This window comes from Rhincodon typus, chromosome 1 (assembly GCF_021869965.1).
Source record: "Rhincodon typus isolate 14 chromosome 1, sRhiTyp1.1, whole genome shotgun sequence".
Taxonomy (NCBI): domain Eukaryota; kingdom Metazoa; phylum Chordata; class Chondrichthyes; order Orectolobiformes; family Rhincodontidae; genus Rhincodon; species Rhincodon typus.
The window spans coordinates 150818994-150842850 of record NC_063332.1 but is presented as its reverse complement, the minus strand read 5'-3'; the positions used below and the strand labels follow the sequence as shown (position 1 = coordinate 150842850).

Sequence of the window (23857 nt, the reverse complement as noted above, 5' to 3'; positions counted from 1 at the left end):
CTCCCAGGGGACCAACTCTTGCCACTGCTACCGCAGATGCTCGGGAAGCTGGCCCTCTTTCACCCTGCCGACAACGCTGAAAAGGCTTTTAAAGAGAAAAAACAAGAAACAATAGCAAAACTAAAAATTAAAAGTACAAAGAAAAACAAACATAGAAAGCAGGCAGAAGCAGACAAGCCCCAGGCCAGGAGCTCAGATGTAGAACTGCTTCTAGGCCGCCATCTTGGAATGGCATTGATGTTTAGTGAGGATTTCATTATTAGTTCCAGGAACTGTGATCAAATCGAGGGAACTAGTCACATTGAAACTACATTGAAATCCACTCTCAACTGATAAATAGCTCAAGAATTCATCATAGTTTCAGAAGGAAACTACAGAACACGCATGAAGATATTAGTCAAATTATTTGTAAAGTTCAGGCTGCAAGTTGGAATTGTTGAATGATAAACATTGTGGGTGTTTCAAATCTGAAACACTAGAGTAAATGCGAGTGACACTCAGAAAGTCAGGACGTAATCTGACACAGACACCGCACAAGATCACTGGGGAATGGGGAGAAATTACTCGTTAAACAGGGAGACAGGGAGAACAGCAGAAAGGGGTCTCTCTGGGAAGGGAGCAGCGAGATAAAGACACATCATTGGGTCAGAGAATGGGGTACAGCACAGTGAAGTTCCCTGAGGTATTCACCTTGGACTGCATACTAGTTAAGAAACTAAGAGCTTATGGGATTTCGGGCAATTTGGCAAACTGAATCCAAAATTTGTTTGATGGCAAGAAGCAGAGGGAAATGGTCAAAGGGTGTTTTTGTGACTGGAAGCCTGTATCCAGAGGTGTATCACAGGGTTCAGTGCTAGGACCCTTGCTTTTGTTGTGTACGTTAATGATCTAGACATGGGTGTGGGAGGTATGATCAGTAAATTCACCGATGGCATAAAATTGGTGGTGTGACAAACAGCAATGAGGGAATCCTTAGATTTCAGGACAATATAGACAAACTTGTCATATGGGCTGAACAGCAACAAATGTAATTTAATTTTGAAAATATGAGTTGATGTATTTTGGGAGGTCTAACAAGGTAAGGAAGTACACTTTGAATGGTAGGACTCTAGGAAGTACAGAGGATCAGAGGGACCTTGGTGTGCACGTTCATAGATCCTTGAAGGCAGGAAGATAGGTCAATAAGAATGTTAAGAAGACAAATACGATATTTTCCTTTATTAGACAAGGCATTGAATATGAAAGCAAAGTGGTTATGATGGAGCTGTACATAAACTTAGCCATAACTGAAGTACTAAGTGCAATTCTGGTCACCACACTAAAGGAAGGATATTATTGCACTAGAGAGGATGGAGAGGAGATTCACCGGGTTGTTGCCTGATTTAGTGCGATTCATCTATGAGGAGAGATGAGATAAGCTGAGGATTTTTTTCCTTAGTGCAGAGAAGGCTGAGATGGGGTGATGGGAGAGGAGAACCTAACTGAGCTGTACAGACCTATGAGGACCTTGAATAACATAGATAGGGAGAAACATTTTCCCTTAGTGGAAGGGTCAATGACCAGGGGGCAGAGTTTTAAGACAAGGAATGGAAGATTTAGAGGGGATTTGAGGATTTTGTGTTTCGCCCAGAAGGTGGTACATGGAACTCACTGCCTAAAAGATTGGTGGAGATGGGAACCCTCAAGGCATTTTAAGTATTTAGATGAGTACTTGAAATGCTATTGTATACATGGATATGGGCCAAGTGCTGGAAAACAAAATTAGAATGGATGGATGTTTGATAACTGGCACAGATACAATAGGCAAAGGGCCTTCAACCGTGCAACAAAAACTCTATGACAATATTTATAGTCAGCAAGTGACACCAATTATAAATACATTTAAACAACTGAAGTTTGTGTTTGCACAAATTACATCAAACTAGATCTTTCTTGTACTAAAATGTGTGCATGGATGACACTTCTCAGTTTTGTGTTATTTACCGCATTTCGTTATAAAATACAGTCAAAAGTGTACAGTCAAATTCTCTCTGGCGACATCTTAAAACACAGAAAAATAACCCAAAACATTTATTTTTAATTAATTCATTAGTATTCAGGTTGCATTTTCAATTTGTCATCACTCCTGATTCCCATGGTACATAGCAAATAGCAAAAAATAACAAGATCAGAACAACAATATTGACCTTAATTTTAGGAGATTAAGCTGTGAATGAACCTGAAGCAACATGGACTCTTCATCCTTGAAAGAAAGCAAATGAGGGAGATCACCTTGTAAAGTATACAATCTATAAGTGGAAAGGGCTGTTGTGGTGCAGTGGTAGTGTCCTATCTCTGAATCAGGAGATCCAGATTCAAGTTACATCTGCTCCAGAAATGTGTAGTAACATTTCTGAACAGGGTGATTAGAAAATATCTATGATACAGATAAATAATTACTCAATTGTAAGCTCTGAAAGGGACATATGCAAACTGATGCATACATACACAATTGTGTACAGCTGATGATATATTTTAGGGGCTTTTGTGATACAGTAGTAGCGTCCCTACCTCTGGGCCACAAGACCTGGGTGCAAGTCCCATGTACTCCAGAATTTTTTCTCATAGCCTGTTTGAATAGGTTGATTAAAAAGGTTTAGAACACGTAAGCGGGCTAGAAAGTCAATCTTGACTATCAAATCAAGTTCAACAACATAGAAGTTGAGGATGCATGGTACCAATAGGTAAAAAGCAGGTTCAAGTTTAGCTGCAGAAAGTAATGGCTTTGTATAAGCAGTGATTAATATCTAAATAAATTGTGGATACAAAAATTCTGTGGAGTCATTACAAAAACAGATGCATGCTTTGGTGGGTGGGAAACCCACAAGTTCAGTCCATAGAAGGTTAAATTAGTGGATTTACTTTATTTTTGTGCTTTTTGCCCCAATGCCCTTTAACGTGTTTCCTTTACCACATAACTGTAATTGTACTTACGCCACATTGACCATAGCAGTTCTCAAGGGTAATTAGGGACGGCTAATAAATGTTACCCTGCACACAACAGGAATTATTACACTCGCTTTGGTAATTTCACTAATACACAAGCGAGGTAAACATTGTTATGGCAACATCGATGGCAACCATACACTGCGAACACCGTGTTGATCTTTCGGTGAAACGGTATCAAAATAGGTAATGCATTTAAAACCAGACATTGGCAGTGGCTCCTAATAAATGACACCTGACAGTTTGATTGTAGCGTCACAAACATGAAAGATTAAAATATATATCATGTTGGTGACGATAGGACATGAGCTGAACAGATTCAATCCACCTCATAAACCACCCTATTCCCAGAAACACAAAAGATTACACGAGCAAAACAATGAGCATCTGCCTGAGGTATCCTCAAATTTGCCTGGGTAGGAGGGAAATTTTGAAACTGGGTATCAGTAATTCTGTCGGAGATGACGCTACCAAAGACGTAAGATGCAGCTTCTTTTCCTAAGAGAAAAAGTTTTCGGTTCCCTCACTTTTTCTCTTAACCCTACCAAACCTAAAGCTCTCAATCACACAAACGGTGGCGGCGCTTCATCGGCCGACTAAGATGAGGCAGTGCGGGGTCTTAAATGGCGCTGTCGCACTGACCTTTCTTACAGAGTTGGCTCGGGTTGTCTGTTTGGCTGAACCGGTTTGGGTGGTCGGGTCGCTGATATGCACAAGGTGACAGGCATTGGAGTGTGAGAGAAGGTGGCGTGAGGAATTAAGGCGGAGGGAGCATTTGGAATGCTGTGTTGGAGTCTGAGCGCGAGGCCGGCAGCTGCCATGGTTTCCCTGGGTAAGTTGTGACACAACATTCCTTTTTGGATCATTGAGATGCCGATGACTCGAGCCGCGATTGTTTCTGGCCTCCACATAATGACTTGCAACATTTTCACTTATGATCTTATTTACTTTCTGTCAGCGTTGTCACACTCGTTATATCGTACGATTTCTCGTAATGTATTACAACTGATCTCGTTTAAAAACAAATGGCAATTTGTTAGCGACCGGGGTGGCCAAAATACAGTGTCATGGTGTGGAAGAGTAGAAGTCGGCTAGATCGCTGAGACTTGGAGAAGTTTTTGGTCTGTTTATCAAATTAACTGGAACAGCAATCTAATTTATCTAAGAACACAGGGTTTTATTTTGTTCGTCTGGCTACAATTTATTAGATCGAATTTGAATCCATGTTTCGAACAACATTTCCTCCAATCTGACCAGAAATATTTATGATTCTACACGGACGTTCTTTATCTAACTCGTCCCGCTCAAAGAGAATCAATTCGGGCTAATTAATATAAACGTTACCAGTTGAGCTGTGTCTTTGCTAATAAGGAATTTGCTTTTACAAGTAATAGTAATGGTTTCAATTTAGGCAGAAGCAAAATACTGCAGATGCTGGAAATCTGAAACAGGAAGTGCTGAAAATACTCCGATCAGGCAGCATCTGAATAGAGAGTAACAGAGTTAACTTTCAAGTCGATGACATTTCATGAGAATTTAATTTAATTGCTACCATTGAAGGTGAGTGTGGGTAATATTTGAAACCTGTTGGTTTGTTAGACTGTAACAGTATATTGGAAGTTAATGGACAGATTGCAGTGAAACTTGGTGCAGAGAAGAACTGATTATTTTTGTGAAAGATGTGGATCTAGATTCTGGAATTTTTTTTTAAAGGATCCACAAATTAATTGACTTAATCTTTTAGAATGTTAAGGATTATTTGATTTAGAATGTTGTAGATTATACTGCTCTGGGGTGTATTGTCACAGCTGTCAAAATATGAGCAAGGTTTTTAAAGCAGGTTGTTGGCCATGGCCTGAAGTCTCTCAGTGAGATGGAAGTTCTTTAATAAAAAAAAAAAAATTTTATCAGCTTTGTAGTTATGAAATATCAACCAGGCAGGGAAAAGCCTTAAGAAAGAGCTGGATAATTGCAATAACATTGTATTTAACACAACAAGACAAGGGTATGCACTCTACCAAGTATCCTTTCCATTTGTTTTGATACGTTTTAAGCCTGGTTCACTTTGAATAACTGGAAGTTGAATACAGTTCTTTTTTGTTCTGTGGAAACCTGGTTATAATTTGATAACATTAAAATAACATTTTATTGTGCATTTTCTTTATTATCTGTGTGGTCAGTATCAGAAACTAGGAATTCAGTGGGATCTATAATAGGGAACATAGCTTTTTTTAAAAATAAATATTGATTGTATACCCTACACATCTCTCTAAGTCAGTGACCTGTGGTGGCTACAGATCCACATTGCACAAGCAATCTCTTGGTACTTTCCCTAAACAAATATTTTCATGTATGATCTTTGATGGCACATTCATAGACATTTGACATTGGGTAGAATTACTTTTAAACTCAAATTTATCTTGTTTAAATTCCACTTAGGGTCTTTGCAGCTCTTATTTTGATCATGAGTAGCAAGGAGCCATTCTAATTTTTTAAAACTTTTTCTCTGGAAATTATTATTCTTGTGTCCCACCACTACCCAGCTGAAGTTAATTCAATAGAGAGAAAATGTAGTCCTGGTGTGATCAAATCAGCACCATGTTAAACTAAGCAATGCACCCCTTGGATTTGCTTAATCCTTCTAGGTCACTTCAGATCTCAACAGTTAGTAATTTCCCAATACAAATCCTTTTATTTTGTGTGATGTTATAGCTGAGTAAACTTTTTTGCAACTTTTTGGATGTGGAATCACGTGTTCATGATTTTTGTTTTCCCGCGTGTTCTCGGAAAATATTCACATGCTTCCAAGAACATTTATCTGTCCTAACTTGCAATAAAACAGTAACAGCTACCTAGAGGAAATTAATACAACTCACATTAATAGAGTGACATGTATATAGTAATGAAAAGCTGGTCAAAGTTGGAGTGTTTAAGGGCTGCTTTAAAAGAAGAGGAAGCAGAGAGCAGAATAATTATTCAGTCCTGATGGAGTTATGCTTCAGTGGAAAGCATGCATAATGCTCGAAAGCAATAGCAGAAAAGTAAAGTTTTGAGTCCGTTATAACTCTTCTTCAGAATCAAATGCTGCTAGACCTGAGTTAATCAGGGCTTTCTGTTTCTATCTACCTAGCATATAGGTATAGAATGCTACCTATACTAATCTCATGATGGCATATAATTGGCTTTTTGGGTAATATACACATTTCTTATGATAATGTATGAAAATGTCTGCCTTTTAAAGTTTGGATCTGATCAACTTTATGTAAAGTGTCTTTCTAACTTCTCTAGAAACCAGCTTCGTAGAAGTGCAGAAACACCAGATGATATGAGCAGAGGGGCAGATCGGGATGGAGGGGGGACGATTTCCATACCTCTTCTACGTTTGTTTTGATTTTTAAAAATAAGATGTCAAAATTTAATTACGATTGTATTATTTGCCTTTTGACTTTTTGTTTTTTCAATCTCTCTGTTAGGCTCGGTTAGCTACCTCCTATGTAACAGTGTTGTATAGTAATCAACGATGGATAAAATTCTGGAAGCCCTCATCACCTCTTCACATCCCCTACCAGTGAAGAAGGGGATTGTGAAGAAAGTGGTAGATGCAGCCGAGAACTCAGTTGATCGAGAGCAATGCAAGGCGATGTTTGATCTAACAACACGATTAATTTTAACTGGGGAGGATGATTTCCAGAAACAAGTGGGTCATCAGGTACTTGATGCCTATGCCAGGTATCATCGTTGTGAATTTGAGGAATTCTTCAACAAGGGATTTATTCTAAATCTTCTGCAACAAGGTTATGGATCATTAGATAAGAAAGATATCGCCATCATTGACTATATCCACATGGGACTTAAACTTATTATGAGCTGCCCTTCCGTGCTTGAAATCTTTGGCTGCATGCACACTGAGGTACTTCGTCTAGTTTGCGAAAGACCAGAGCCTTTGCTGTGTGCTAGGTTGAGTGAGTTGTTGTCTGATTTTGTACATTGCATCCCAAGAGGTAAATCAGCAGTGCTGTTTTGCCAGCAGCTAGTAAGGACTATAAGTCAGTTCCAATGCAGTGCGACACAAGAAGAAGAGATCCGTGGATTTATTTCTCAGGTGAACAAAGTAAGCAATTTGCTGCAAAGCATTTGGAAAGCTGAGCCTGGTGCACTTTTGCCTTCTCTGCAAGAGGTATTTGTGATAATCTCAGCTACAGGTAAGGAATACATCAGAAAAATGGTTATTTGTGTAAACTTGTTCAAACATTTAATTTTAAATGTTTTGAAAGGTGATTGTGCCTTTCCCCCATTTTTCCATTCTCCTTCTAAAAATGAAAAATGTTTGTGAAGTACCACAGTACAGTCATTCTTTGTATCAGTAAGCTCATCTGGCCGGGTGTTGCTCCCTGTCCATTATGCCCTCTACTGGACTCAAATAAGTGGAACTGCCTAGATAAAAAGAAATTCAATAAATGTCTTGTGTTTTACAGTTCATTGAATCATAATTTGTAAGTTCCTTCCCTTTTGAAGGATGATTGGCAATAATATTTAGAGATATTAATCTATTTAATTATCAAATTATTGAGTCTAATTTTCAATTTTCCATCATATGTAGATCAATTATTGAATGCTTTCTTCTTGTTATTTGTAATCAAGTTGATGCCCAACTTCTGCATTGGGTTGTTTGACCAGATCAAAAATAAAGTCCTGCAACCTCTCGTTTTACAGATTCTTTATTTGAACCATCTATTGCCCTAGCAAGCCTTGTTCAGCACATCCCATTACAGATGATTACAGTTCTCATTCGAAGCCTGATCACCGATCAAAACGTTAAAGATGCCAGCATGACTTGTGCACTCTGCAGGTAAACACTGAACTATCATTTATGGAGCACCTGTCACATTCCCCAGATGTGCCAAATACTTCTGATCCGTTGAATTGTTTGCTGACTTAGCAGTTCCTCCTATGTGGGCAAATATGGCTGCTTCCTTGTGCAGATACTGTTTTAAAACCCATGGTGATGATTAATAATTGAGGAGGAGAAAAATTGAATTTATTAGGAGAAGGTCTTTTTTGAAATTTCCCCTGTGTGTAAATGGTGGGGGTAGATGTGATGTGAGTATGATTATAGAACAAGGAGCGACATTGGCCAAGTGAAGCATCGTGGAAATGTGTATTTGTTTCCTTTAAAAAATCAACTAGCTGCTGGGTCCCCTCAAATTTTCAAAACTGTGATAATTTTTTAATAGATGAGGATATCAACAACATGGAACAAAGGCGAGACTTGAGACCCGGAAGCTGTGGTGTCATTGAATGGCTGAGGGGCTGATTTAGATTTAGACTTCAAAGACTTCCTGCATTGAGAGAGCATGAGGTTGACAAAGCACATGCTAATGAAGGAGTTGAAATGTCTATTCCTTTTCCAATAATGTGAAGCTAGCTATCAGAGATATCTTCAGACCATGGCTGATGAGGAAGGAGATAAAAAGGGTGAACGTGCTTGTTGGAGGAATTTTTAGAGCATGGGGCCCAGGAAACTGAAGAGACAGCAGCTGCAAATGGTTGAATGGAGACCAGATGCAGCAGTTGTGGGCCAGAGGGAAGAGAATTCTGAAAGAGATGTGGGGATGGGGAGACTCTTGAGACAAGTGACTGAGGCACAGCCTTGAAAGTATTTAAACACAACTAAGAGTATCAGAAATTTAACTTCATAAAATTGAATTTTAAATTGACAATCTCAGACTGTGATTTTGGCCTTTGCTGTGGCAGGGATGTAAGCCTGATTGAAGAGATTCTAGCATTCAGCTGTGGGTACGGTGGGTACGATGGGCACTGTCTATCAAGATAGTGCCTATTCGCTTAAAATCAAGGCATGAAATCAATACTTTTTGTCCTGTACTCTAAAGGACTGATATGCAAGATGAAAATCTTTAGAAAGGAAGCAACAATTTATATAGCATAAGAGGTTGGCATGTTTGACATGGAGTTGCTGTCCGAATTGTGAGTTTTCCTTGTTAACTGATTAAATTCAAACTCTGATCAGTCAGGGTATTGCCATTGGCATGGAGCAGAGATTGTGTGTCTCTGTAGCCTTTCACTCTGAAAAAAGTGCAACGTGTGGACATCCAAAAAACAGGCCTTCGTCTGTGTATAAATTTCAGCACGTACAATCAATTGCACAGTTAACTCTCTCTTTAATCAATGTTTAAATTCTGTACTACTCAGCAATTATTTTCTTATTTGAGACAAATTTACAAAAAAGACCAAATTAGGCATATAAGTAACATAGATTCACCAGAAACTTAAACAATCTATGTATTGAATTTCTCCAAAAGTTTGACAAGCATTTACCAGTGTTCATTTCCAAATGTGTTGATAAGGCTAAAGTGAGACACAATCACATGATGAAATGTACTTTCATGTTGGATGAGATTGAGTGGATTAATAGCAATGTTATTAATCCACACTCTGCATTATGCTGTGTTTGGTCTGTAGAATCTGATCCATCTGTGCTGATACATTGCCTTGATAGATAACCACAGAACAAATAATAGCTACTTGAAGCACGCCTGCACTATGAATTGCTTAAACAAAAGCAGTTTGCTATTATTCCCAATGCTGTCAATGTGAAAGAAGCTGGAAGAGGTGGAATCGCTTGAATAATCTCTGGGTTGATGAGTTTGAATATGACTTTTAGAACTGAAAAGTCAAAAATCTGTGGTTCATCAACTCTTTACAAGAAGACTTGTGGAAAGAAAGTGAACAAAACATTTAAGAAAGAGAAGAACTGGGTTTCATTATTTTAACTGCTAGATAAGCTGGTTTGAAAGAAGTCCTGTGCTGCAGGTGGACTAATAACAACTTTTGAACTATAGTTTTTGAGTACACTTGTGTTAGGACAGTGGAAGAAAAAATGTACAGAAAGCTTGCAGCAGGAAAATCTCTCTCTGTTCTGAAAAAGTAGGAGAAAACCTTAAAGAAGAACCAGTTTCAGGGATCTGTCTCTTAGGCAGATTCCCTGCAATATTTCAACTAAGTGAAATAGAGGATTTCTAACTGACTCTCATCTGAACTCCAGTCTGATTTGAGGATTTCATCTATTCTATGGCTTTCAGCATCTCCATCGTGTAAGCAGAACATTGACTGACTGGACTGTAAGAGGTTTTCCCGTTTTTATCTGTTGAGTTTGGACTCTTGGTCTACTGTGGAATTTATTCCTCCCATTCTTTCTGCTTTTGTTTTAAGAAACCCATATTATTTCTTTAGAGTTGAATGTCTTGTCTGTTGTGTGAATGTGTGTTTGGGATTAAGGAGATAGAATCCTTACAGTGTAGAAACAGGCCATTCAGCTCATTGAGTCAACATTAACACGCCCCAATTTTACCCCCCTTCCCCGAACACCACCACCACCATCACCATATCCCATAACCTTGCATTTCCTATACCTAATCCACCTAACCTACACATCCCTGGACACAATGGGCAATGTTCACCACAAAGAAAATAAGTATCTTTACTTTCAAACTGTTCTATCCCCCTGAATGTTTGCTACTGATGTAGAAAACATTTCATCTTCCTACCACAAATAATTCATATCTTGATGAACACACGTCAAGATGATAGCATGGTTAGAAACCGTGGATGGGGTCTAAATATCACAAAAATTGTCATGAAGAGAAGGCAGATTTAGCATTTTGGGTCCAGTGACCCTTCTTCAGAATGTCAGAAACTAGTTCTAAAGAAGGGTCACTGAACCTGAAACATCGACTCTGCTTTCTCTCCACAGGTGCTGCCATATCTGCTGGGTTGCTTCGGCAATTCCTGTCTTTGTTTCAAATTTCCATTTATCTGTAGTTATTTGTTTTATTTTTGGATCTAATCATTTCTGGGTTTATATTTTTATGTCCTTTAGGATGATTGACTGGCTGTCCTGGCCATTAGCTCATCATGTCGAAACCTGGGTGATCGCACTGCTCAAAGGACTGGCTTCAGTCCAGAAGTTCACTATCCTCATAGATGTCACTCTGCTTAAAATCGAACAGGTAAATGGGGTGATAAACCATGTGCATCCATTCCTTGAAGAGGACATGAAAAATGATACTCCCAATGTGACTGTGTGAATACTAACGCAGCGATGTTCATTAGATTCAACAATCATTTGGAATGTTACCAAGATAAATTTTATATAAGCATCTGTGTGAATTCATAGCACACATATCTGTTAATATTACCATCGGCTTCTTCTGAAGAAACTGCAAGCAGTTGTGTATAAAGAACAGCATATTTAATAGTAAATTATACTGCTCACACTTTCACACCTGCATCATTAATGATTCAACAGCCCTTTTATTTAAATTCATTCATGGGTTGTAAACGTCACTGTTTGGCCAATATTTATTGCCCATCCCTAGTTGCCCTTAAGAAGGTGATGTTGAGTTGCCTTTTCAACCGCTGCAGTCCACATACTGTAGGTTGACCCATAATGCTGTCAGGGATGGAATTCCAGGATTTTGACCCAGCAACAGTGAAGGAATGGCTATACATTTCCAAGTCAGGATGGTGAGTGGCTCGGAGGAGAACTTGGAGGTGGCGGTGTTCCCATATATCTGTTGCCCTTGTGGTTGTGGGTTTGGAAGGTGCTGTCTAAGGATCCTTGGTGAATTTCTGCAGTGCATCTGTAGATAGTATGCACTGCTGCTACTGAGTATTGGTGGTGGAGGGATTGTCGATGCGCCGATCAAGCGAGCTGCTTTGTCTGGATGGTGTCAAGCTTCTGAGTATTGTTGAAGCTGCAGTCATCCAGGCAAGTGGAGAGTGATCCAAAACACTCCTGATTTGTCCCTTGTAAATGATGGATGGGTTTTGGGGAGTCAGTAGGTGAGTTACTTGCCACAGTATTCCTAGTCTCTGACTTGCTTGTGTAGCCACTGTGGTTTTTGTGGTGAGTCCAGGTGAGCATCAGGCCATTGGTAACCCCTAGAATGTTGATAGTGGGGGATTCAGTGATGGTAACGGCACTGAATGTCCAGGGGTAGTGGTTAGATCATCTCTTATTGGAGATAGTCATGGCCTGGCATTTTTGTGGCATGAATATTACTTGCCACTTCTCAGCCCAAGCCTGGATATTGTCCAGACCTTGTTGCATTTGCACATGAACTCCTTCTGTATCAGAGAAGTTGCAAATAGCACTGAACGTTGTGCAATTATTGACAAGCATCCTCACTTCTGACCTTATGGTGGAAGGAAGATTATTGAAGCAGCTGAAGATGGTTCGGCCTCGGACATTACCCTGAGGGGCTCCTGCATAAATGTCCTGGAGCTGAGATGACTGACCCCAAACCTCAATCACCATCCAAGTGCCAGATATGATTCCAACCAGTAGTGAGTTTGCCTTCGAAACCTATTGATTCTAATTTTGCTAGGGCTGCTTGATGCCAAACTTGGTCGATTGATGTCAAGGGCTGTCACTCTCACCTCACTCTTGAAAATAATGAATCTTAAAGGTTTAAAGATTGCATCGCATCACTTCAGAAGAAGTTGCCTTGTTGAAATATCAGTATTTGGAACACTTTCGGTGGTTGAAATTACTTGGTATGCTAATTATATTTGGAAAAATAGAATTGTACCAACATTTAAAGTAATACAGAAAATCTGAGAAGTAGCGAGAAAAAAATTAATATGTTGCAATAATATTTTAGTAAAGCAGAATGCTGAACATTGCTACCTAGCAACTGAAGTTATTTTTCCCCTAATTGACTGATACCTGAGGAATTTCATATCAGTGAAAGCAGAGTTTTCCCATGTTGCTAAGTGAGTTAAACTGTTTTATAGCCTCAGCATGATTTCAAACAAAAATGAAACTACACTACAAGCAAGTAAGCATGATAATAGCTGCAGGAATATGCTGCTGTAATATATGTGCCTGGAAAGGACACTTTATCTAATATCCTTTATAATCTTGCATTTGGTTGTTTGCTACAAGGTCAAAATTTATTGCACTTGCGCTGTTTGCTCTATGCCAACAGCTACTATATAAATGGAATAAACTGTTCCTGAAACATTACTTTTATTTACCATTCAGTGAGCTTGTATATGTATTTATCAGAAGTCTTGTGAATTTCAAAATGAGAATTTGCAGTCAGAATAGCTTAAGAATTTAATTGGATTTAACCAAAATTGCAGATGCTTTTGCATTTTTCCTCACTGTCCCAAAGCCTCAGATCAGCAAAGAATTGCAGTATTTATGGGTTTGAGTTTGCCATTTGTAAATAAGTGTAATGCTGATGAATTATATTTGTAAGTGGGGTCTCTGGTTGGGGTGGGGGGGAAAGAGAGGCACACTGGACAGTCTCTGGTACTGAGATTCAATCTTTGATCTGCACTAAGATAGCAGATGTCAGTAAAGCTCTGTTACAGGCTGTTGCCCTAGTGTCAGTATCCCCGAATCATTGAGAAGAAAATTGACTGGGTTCTTGCTCTTGATTGCTATCATTGTTATCTTCTGAGAGTACAAATGTGAATGTAGGTGACAGCTAGTCAAAAGATTTTGAACCATTAAAATGTAAACTTTCGTGTGACTAATGACCACATACTGAGGTACCAAAGGCTGATTGTCCAGTGGATCCAAGCAAAAGGTCAATGTCTTCAGTAGTCTGACTGGAGTAAACAAATTAGTGGGAAAATTGTTATTTCGTGGCTACTTATTGGTGAATATATTTTCTGTGCCAGGTATTTCATCGTCTTTGGTATCCTATTGTGCGACCTGGTGCTTTAACAGTTCTTTCCCACATGCTGCTCAGTTTTCAACATTCTCCAGAAGCCTTTCACTTAGTAAGTAATCCTACTTGTACTATTTAGAAAGCAAAACTTATTAGTTTCTTTTACTCGTTAGTTTTCAATTATGGTTCATACCTTTACTTACTGTGTGATTCTACTTTACTTAAGACTTCAGAAAATATTTGTAAGCTGATTTGCATGAGAAACAAGTAAAAAATAAACTAGTCAAAATTAAGATCATTTGTTATATATTGCAGTAGCTGGCTTTGTTATGAATGCTAACTATTCTTGTCTATTTTATGTTGGTTCATTCACGAAGTAGATGCCAATATTAAAATCAAACCTGAGAATCTTGAACTTGGTACACTGAATTAGGAACATTTGAGAAAATTCGTAGAAGGGTTTAGTCCTGTTAAGCAATCAGCAGACTAGATGCAAATTAGATTTGACATTGATAAATATATTAGAGATGGGTAGAGAGGGTACAGTGAATGGAATATGAAGCAGAAATTGATTGTTTCATTCTCAGGATAATAGTTTCCTTGAAGCAGTGTGTTTTAAAATTCTGGATGATATGGCAAGAGCAGTAGAGTCTGTAGAAATTACGTTAAGATTCTGCAGTGACCTCTTGGCCCACGGTGTTAACTCTGTGCTAAGTTCTGCTTACCACACTACAAAAGAAAAATATCATATGAATTTGGGAGACATTTGAGATGCAATCAGATATTACTTAGTGTGCAGAGAGGATTGACTCCACACGAGGGGAGTAATACCTGGATTACTTCCAGTGCCACTAGCTAGTGAAGGTAGGAATAGGAGGGTAGAGCAGATGAATGCATGGCTGAGGAACTGCTGCAGGGGAGAAGGATTCACATTTTTGGAACATTGGAATGTCTTTTGGGGTAGAAGTGACCTGTATAGGAAAGACAAATTGCACCTGAATGGGAAGGGGATTAATGTACTGGTGGGGAGATTTGTTAGAGCTGCTCAGGAGGATTTAAACTAGTAAGGCGGGGGGTGGACTGGGACCCAGGGATATAGACAGGAAAGAGATCAGTCTGAGATCGACCGTGAAACGCCCTAGACCATGTCTCTCTCATTTCCCGCAACTCATCCCTCACATCCCCTCCCCGCAATAATAACCAAAACAGAATCCCCCTCGTCCTCACGTACCACCCCACCAACCTCCGGATCCAACACATCATCCTCCGACACTTCGGCCATCTGCAATCTGACCCCACTACCAAACCATTTTTCCCTCCCCACCCTTATCTGCTTTCTGGAGGGACCACCCTCTCCGTGACTCCCTTGTCCGGTCCACACACCCCACCACCCCCAGCACTTTTCCCTGCAACCGCAGTAAGTGCTACACCTGCCCCTACACCTCCCCCCTCACCCCCATCCCAGGCCCTAAGAAGACCTTCCACATCAAACAGATGTTCACCTGCACATCTGCTAATGTGGTATACCGTATCCGCTGTTCCCGTTGTGGCCTCCTCTACAACGGGGAAACCAAGCGGAGGCTTGGAGACCGCTTTGCGGAACACTTACGCTCGATTCGCACCATACAACTGTACCTCCCAGTCACGAACCATTCAACTCCCCCCTCCCACTCCTTGGACGACATGTCCATCCTGGGCCTCCTGCAGTGCCACAACAATGCCACCCGAAGGTTGCAGGAACAGCATCTCATATTTCACGTGGGAACCATGCAGCCCAATGGTATCAATGTGGACTTCACAAGCTTCAAAATCTCCCCTCCCCTGGCCACATCCCAAAACCAGCCCAGCTCGTCCCCGCCTCCCTAACCATTCCTCCCACCTCAAGCCCCACCCCCATCTTCTACACACTAACCTCATCCTGCCTCCTTGACCTGTCTGTCCTCCCTGGACCGACCTATCCTCTCCCTAACTCCCCACCTACGTTCACCTTTACTGGCTCCAACCCCGCCTCTTTGACCTGTCTGTCTCCTCTCCACCCCACCTATCTTCTCCCTTATCCATCTTCTATCCGCCTCCCCCCTCTCTCCCTATTTATTTCAGAGTCCCCTTCCCCTCCCCCATTTCTGAAGAAGGGTCTCGACCCGAAATGTCAGCTTTCCTGCTTCTCTGATGCTGCTTGGCCTGCTGTGTTCATCCTGCTCTACACCTTGTTATCTCGTGATGGAAAAGAATAGACCAGATCTAAAAGTTCAAGTTCTCAATTGGAGGGAGGCCAATTCTGATGGTATTAGGCAAGAACTTTCAAAACTTGATTAGGGGCGGATGTTCGCAGGTAAAGGGATGGTTGGAAGATGAGATAACAAGAGGCTAGAGACAGTGTGTTCCTGTTAGGGTGAAGGACAAGGCTGATAGGTGTAGAGAATGCTGGATGACTAGAGAAATTGAGGTTTCGGTCAAGATTAAGAAGGAAGCATATGTCAGGTATAGATAGTAAGGATCGAGTGAATCCCTGGAGGAGTATGAAGGGAGTAGGAGTTTCCTTAAGAGGTAAATCAGGAGGGTGAGAAGGGGATATGAGATAGCTTTGGCAAAAAGAGTTGAGGAGAATCGGGAGGGATTCTACAAATACATCAAGTACAAAAGGGTAACTAGGGAGAGAAGAGGGCCCCTTAAAGATCAGCGAGGCTGCCTATGTGTGGAACCATAGGAGATGGGGGGGAGATACTACATGAGTATTTGGCGTCAGTGTTTACTGTGGAAAATGATATGGAAAATAGAGAACGTGGGGAAGTAACTGGTGACATTTTAGAAATATGTCCACATAATGGAGGGTGCTGGATGTCTTAAAACACATGACGATGGATAAATCCCCTGGACCTGATCAGATGTCCCCTAGATGTATGTGGGAAGCTAGGGAAGTGATTGCTGGCACCTTGCTGAGGTATTTGTATCATTGATAGCCACAAGTGAGGTGCCAGAAGACTGGAGGTTGGCTAATGTGGTGCCACTATTTCAGAAAGGTTGTAAGGAAAAGCCAGGGGACTGAAGACTGGTAAGCCTGACATAGGTGGTGGGCAAGTTGTTGGAGAGAATCCTGAGGGACAAGATTTACATGTATTTGGAAAGGCAAGGACTGATTAGGGATAGTCAACATGGCTTTGTGTGTGGGAAATTGTGTCTCATGAACTTGATTGAGTTTTTTTGAAGAAGTAATGAAGAGGACTGACCAGGGCAGAGCAGTAGACGTGATCTGTATAGGCTTCAGTAAGGCGTTTGATAAGATTCCTCATGATAGACTGGTTGGCAAGGTTAGATCACACAGAATAGAGGGAGAACAAGACATTTGGATACAGAACTGGCTTGAAGGTAGAAGACAGAGGGTGGTGGTGGAGGGTTCCTTTTCAGACTGGAGGCTTGTGACCACCACAAGGATCGGTGCTGCGTCCACTGCTTTGTCATTTATAAAAATGGTTTGGATGTGAACATAGGAGGTATGGTCAGTAAGTTTGCAGGTGACACCAAAATTGGGGGTGTAGTGGACAGCAAAGAAGGTTACTTCAAAGTACAATGGGATCTTGGACAGATGGGCCAATGGGCCGAGGAGTGGCAGATGGAGTTTAATTTAGATAAACGTGAGGTGCTGTATTTTGGAAAGGCAAATCAAAGCAGGATTTATACACTTAATGGTAAGGTCCTGGGCAGTGTTGCTGAACAAAGAGACCTTGGAGTGCAGGTTCATTGTTCCTTAAAAATTGAGTTACAGGTAGTTAGGATAGTGAAGAAGATATTTGGTATGTTTGCCTTTATTGGTCAGTGCATTGAGTATAGGAATTTGGAGGTCATGATGCAGCTGTACAGGACATTGCTTAGGTCACTTTTGGAATACTGCGTACAATCCTGGTGTCCCTGCTATAGGAAGGATGTTGTGAAACTTGAAATGGTTCAGAAAAGATTTACAAGGATGGTTGGAGGGTTTGAGCTATAGGGAGGGGCTGAATAGATTTGGGCTATTTTCCTTGGAGTGTTGGAGGCTGAGGGATGACCTTATAGAGGTTTATAAAATCATGAGGGGTCTTTTCCCTGGGGTGGGGGAGTCTAAACTAGAGGGCATAGGTTTAAAGTGAGGGGGAAACATTTTAAAGGGATCTAAGGGACAACTTTCACGCAGAGGATGATGCGTGTATGGAATGAGCTGCCCAGAGGTAGTGGTGGAAGCTGGTACAATTGCAACATTCAAAATGCGTTTGGATGGGTGTACGAATCAGAAGGTTTTAGAGGGAAATGGGCCGAATGCTGGCAAATGGGACTAGATTTATTTAGGATATCTGGTCAACATGGACGAGTTGGACCAAAGGGTTTGTTTCTGTGCTGAATATCTCTGACTGTATGACTCTATGGATAGGAGGCAAGCATTCAGGAATATTTAGAGACAGTCAAGTTTGACAGTGTGTAAATTAGAGGTAGGTGGTTAACAGGAACTTTGTGGAACTATGTGAAATATTAAAATGGCGTAGGAATGGTAAATCAAAAATGTTGCCTCACAGTAATCAGTATAAAACAAAAGACCTAAAATTGGTGAAAAATAAACTTAAAAATTAATTTTAAGGAGAACTTTATTCATTGATGTACTAATCCATCTTGTCATAGAAACAAAAAAGGAATGAAAGTAAGATTCGGCGCTGTAATTGAAATTGTAAGAACAGCTTTGACAGATGAACTTGATTGGCCAAATAACCATATTACATCCTTGATCTTTTTTTAAAAACTGTTTGCTGTTTTACACTGTGCTTTTTGAAAATGTACTGGACAAAATTATAAAGCATAAACAGATCGGAGAAAAACAGAACTGGTTCAGCAGCATTTGTAAGGAAAAAGAATCAGATTAACATTGTCATTTGGCAAAACTACAAGATGATCTAAATTTGAACATTGAAAAGCAATTTCCTTTTTCCCCTAAATTTGCTCCATTTTAAATAATAATCTACATAAATAACAAGCATATGAATGTTTAGCAGATGACATACTAAAATTACTACTTTTCAGTACAAGTGACTATTTTGTAGGTAAGCACAGCAATCATTCTGCAACTAAAATTACACAAACGGGCAGAGTTAAATAACTATGAATTATTCCATATATACAGTAAATGAATGATTTCATATTTACTCTGTTAGTGAAATTACATTCCAATAAACTGAAGAAAAATAACAATTCCAATCTTGCCTTTAATGGAACTTGGAGTGGGAAGATGTTCCTTTCCAGATCTATTAGCTCACTGTAAAGAAAAAACCTGAGTGTTAATAATTAGAAACAAGAAATGTCAACATTGAGACATATATTACCTTGTCAGCATGCTAAATTCTCTGTTTGCTGATGCAACATTTGAGACTATTCCTTAATGTTATTCTCCACATTAGCTTCTTCCTGTGTTAAAATTAGATTTATTGCAGGTGGCGACAAGCCGGCTGAGTACAACATAGTGTGAATCTAGGTAAAAACACTGGAGCCCAAAGTGGCTGCAGCATTAAAGTCTGGAAGCTAAGAGAAGACCAAGGTTAGCAGAACTGTTGATTGGTACATGATAAGATTGTGACCGAGTTTACGTGAATAGTCGCAAGCTACCTACGACAACAAATGGATGACTGGATGACACAAAGATTCATTGTGATTTTTGAGCAGCAGTGGCAAAGTCACAGTAGATCTGAAAATTGTAACCTTGCCTGTGTTTCATCCAGTGTTTGGGAGTTGCAGTTTCCAGTCTATAAACAACAGGATGAAACTTAGAACTGGAGGTCAGCGTCAGAAAGCTTTTGGAGGAGATATTATTTGATTCGGGGTACACAGAAAATCTACCTAGAGTATTGTCATGACGATGAGCAAGATGTGGTGATGTTAGAACTAAAGTTACGGATTGTATTTATATTGATTATTTAAATTTTACAATGCGGTGAGTAAGCAACTATCATGGCAACAATACTTTGTCTGTGGTGTAACGAACTTATCTGGGAAGGAATGGAATTGTGATATGATTGGATAACAAATTTAGCCAATTAGAAGGAAAATAATTGACAAAAGTCACAATTTGCCAACAATGGATTACTAGAATAAACAAGAGGAACGTTATTTTTTCATGTGTAGATTAATGGCATTTTACATGTGAAATTCTATAATCTCTCCACAGATTGTTCCTCACATTATAAAACTGGTTCAGTTCTTGAAAGATGAAGATTCGCCTACCAGTAAAATCTTCCTTGTGCAGTTGACTGAGTTGGTGCATTGTATGATCTATCAGTATTCTGGGTTCCCTGATCTCTACGAACCTATCATTGAAGCCATTAAGGTAAGAACCTGAGAGCTAATGATGGGAAATATTTCTGGCTGAATTTATCAGCTGCTATGATCCAGTATCCCATCTCCAGTGAAGAGGTCAGGGGGAGCCAACCCACCCACCTCCTCCCCACCCCTCAGCCATTTAATAACCACTTCAAGATGAGACCTCTGTTCCTAAAGTTGGTGGGTGAGGGGTTGGTGGGGTGTGTGGTAGGGGGTAGCGCGGTGGAATTCTACCTCAGAATGCTGCTGACTAGTCTAATCCACCGGCGGTTCTGTGGTCCTTCCACAACCAGTTAGCGCTCAGGCAGTGCCACCATGCCAAGAAGCCCAATTAGCACATGGTTGGGAGTCTTGGAGAGGGGATTAAAGCTGGTGAGAGACAGTGTTCAAGAGGCCGGGAAATGTGTTAAAGCAGGTATGATCTTTGTAAAGTGTCCTCGGTGAGCCAGTGGGGCCCACAGAGAAGGTTCCCCATCTTCCCCTTCCCCACCCTGCCCAGCACCAGTGTATGCAGCTGATGCTGCTGGGCATCCTATATGATGTGTCATCCCACACGGTAGGCAAAATGCCAGTAGCAGTGAGATGTGTTACTTAATGGGTCATTAATGGGCCACATGAGGTCCTTTTTAGGCCCAAAGGTGAATCATCCATGCCTCCCCCACTGGGTTTAAAATTTCAGACACGTTAGAGACAGACAGCTGGGTTACCATCCTAATACCATTAGGTCACAACCAAACCAAATTGCAGCTTCTTGGAAGGCAATGGAAATTAATTGCAATAACCCAGTGTTTATCCGTTCTAAATTTGTGCTGACCTTGGCTTTCATGGAGATCCATGAATCATATTTTGCTTTTAACCTCTATTCGCTGTACATGATGTTATAAAGAAGTGATGATACGAATTGTATTATTAGAGGAAAAGCTTTTCAGAATTATGATTCTAAATATATATAATATATATATTTATGTATTCTCATGAGTTGCCTCATTTAAGTTGTACAGCACTCGAACTAAAAGAATTGCGAAAAATGAACTGGTCAGCATGTGAGAAAGCAAAATGGGTTAATGTTTTGAATCAGAACACTTTGAAGTATTAAGCTACCTTTCACTTCAACAGCTGATTGATCTTTGTCAGGAAATTCTATTATTTTCTGCATCCTCCTTAAAATCCTCCCTTACTCCAGCTTTTTGCTATCCTATGCTTTGCATGGATTGGATGTTGAAAGTTAATGACAGTGACACCAGTGTTTAACACTGAAAAAGTGGAATTGCTGGAAGTTCTTTTGATGGTAAATTAATTTTATTGTCTCAATTGAATTAAAATGGTGTGGGTTAGTCCTAATGTTTTTGTAGAAAACATTGCTTAATTTGTATAAGAAATAGCACAGTGGAAGTAAAGCAAAGATTGGGGTTAAGAAAAGCAATTGGACTGTATGTTGATTGTTCTCCCAGTTCATAAACACTGTGTGAATAGAACCTTATCAGATGTACTTACATTGGAAATTTTTAACATATCTATAATTCAAAAAATCTTGCAACCAATAGTGCTTTTCAATTTTTCATGTTTCAGAAGTGCTAGCAATGAATGCCCTTACCTGAAAAAAAATCTTAGCAGTTGAAGGGGAGTGATTCCGTAAATAATTTTAAAAAGGAAACTTGGTTTTATTCATTCACAGGATGAGAGTACAACAGGCAATCCAACAATTTATTGCTGATCCCTAATTGCTGTTCCTTTCTTGAACTGCTGATTTAGTGGGCTGGTGCAGCTGAAGTGCATTCTTGGTTTCAAGGGCAGCCCCACTGGCCTGAATCTGGAGTTAAGTGCAAGATTTCCTTTCCTAAAGGACATTAGCAAACCAGATGGATTTTCATGATAATCGTGGTTATCATCATTAATACTAAGTTTTTATTCCAGATTTTATTTAATTAAATTAATTTAAATTTCCTAGCTGCTATGATGGCGTGTTTCTGGATCATTATGTTCAGGTCTCTCAATTATTAGTTCAGTAATGTAACCACTATCCTATTGCACCCGTCTTTACCAAAGATGTTCTTGGAGGGTTGAGGAATTCACAGTATTACAGTATGTGGGTCTAAGCCCAACTGCTCTTTCCGAGTCAGCGCTGGTACCCTGGGCTTAATGACTATCTCCTGTGCTGTAAATTTTGATGATTTGAGGATTTACTTCTGTTCCTTTGATCCTATTCAGTTGCTAAAGAGGATTTGTGGCTGGGTTTGGTGCCCATAGCTGTCTTGATATTGGATTTCCTTTTAATTCATCCACACCTGACATTTCCCCCGCTACGCTCTGTCCCTTCAAAGGTAAACTGCTAATATGTTGGCGTATCCTTTTGAAACTCCATAAGAAATCTTGCCCTACCTCACCAGTTGTTTTAAGTTGCCTTTAAATGGCCACATTCTTCCAAACTAAATAAAAATCAAAGATAACAAGGTGTAGAGCTTGATGAACACAGCAGGCCAAGCAGCATCAGAGGAGTAGGAAAGCTGACATTTCAGGTCTGGACCCTTCTTACTATCTCTAAGTAAAAATCAAGATTTGTGCGTGCTCTACCTCCATTATGCTAACTACATATACAGGCAGAGCCGCACAGGGAGTAATGAGGAATTATTCAAATCCTCTGACATACAGTACTACGTGTGTGCAATCTGCTCGGTGCTGTATAGATTAGCTTTGCATGAGCTCTTGTCATTTTGATTTGAAGTTTGCTGAGACTGTAGAATCAATCCTAATTATAATAATGATACCACTGACACACTAATCCCCAGCTCAATATGAGAAAATAAAGCATGGAATATTCCACTTTGTACCTCCTAATTATAAATAAATTTAACCCATTGAATGCTGTAAATATCTTTCAAACTTATTTACATTTTTATAGGAAAAGAAGTATTCAGGCGCTAAGTTTTTTTTTTTTTTTTTTTTTTTTTTCTTTCATTATTTTTGATCTCCTTCCAAGTGGCTGTCACCGATACTGTATGACCTTGTCACCATTTTCCAAACAAAACTTGACTTCAGTTTACTCGTTATCATTCATATCTTCCTGTTGGGATTGGCATTATTCTTTTTGAGTTTATCCGTTGCTCAGCTCTTAGGCAATGGCCTAGTGGTATTATTGCTAGTCTACCTTTCCAGAGAACCAGGTAATGTTTGGGGTATCTGGGTTTGAATCCCGCCGTGGCAGATGGTGGAATTTGAATTCAATAATAATCTGGAACTAAGAGTCTAATGATGATCATGAAACCACTGTTGACTGTCAGAAAAAACCCATCTGCTTCACTAATGTCCTTTTAGGGAAGGAAATCTGCCACCCTTACATGGTCTGGCCTACATGTGACTCCAGATCCACAGCAATATGGTTGATTCTAAACTGCCCTCTGGGCAATTAGGAATGGGTAATATATGCTGGTCTAGCCAGCAACGCCCACATCCCATGAATGAATAAAAAAATCTGTTTTTGTTACCATACAGTAAATTATGAGGCTGTATATAAATTGATAGATAACTAAATATAAATTGGTGTTTGTAGGATTTGCCAAAGCCTTCTGAAGAAAAAATGAAGATGACTCTTAATCAAAGTGCCTGGACATCGCACTCAAATTCTTTGGCATCTTGTTTATCGAGGCTTTCAGGAAAATCTGAAACTGGGAAAACCGGGTTAATAAACCTGGGCAATACGTGCTACATGAACAGTGTCATTCAAGCATTATTTATGGCTACGGAGTAAGTGATGGAATTTGCTTTAATATTCTCGAGGAACTAAGGCTTCCATACTCAACTGGACTAAGTTCAACCCAATTGTAAATTGTTGACGCTAT

General features: G+C 39.9%; 1 protein-coding gene across 1 annotated transcript in view; it reads left to right on the top strand.

Moving 5' to 3' along the window:
• Window positions 1-3607: 3607 nt before the first annotated feature.
• Window positions 3608-23857, top strand: part of usp38 (ubiquitin specific peptidase 38) — a 36677-nt gene continuing 16427 nt past the window's right edge. The window contains exons 1-7 of the mRNA XM_020524913.2: window positions 3608-3817; window positions 6459-7187; window positions 7699-7834; window positions 10883-11012; window positions 13699-13800; window positions 19870-20028; window positions 23569-23762. Of these exons, the coding sequence (XP_020380502.1) occupies window positions 6506-7187; window positions 7699-7834; window positions 10883-11012; window positions 13699-13800; window positions 19870-20028; window positions 23569-23762 (1403 nt within the window). The 5' untranslated portion in view covers window positions 3608-3817; window positions 6459-6505. The remainder of the gene's footprint in view (window positions 3818-6458; window positions 7188-7698; window positions 7835-10882; window positions 11013-13698; window positions 13801-19869; window positions 20029-23568; window positions 23763-23857) is intronic.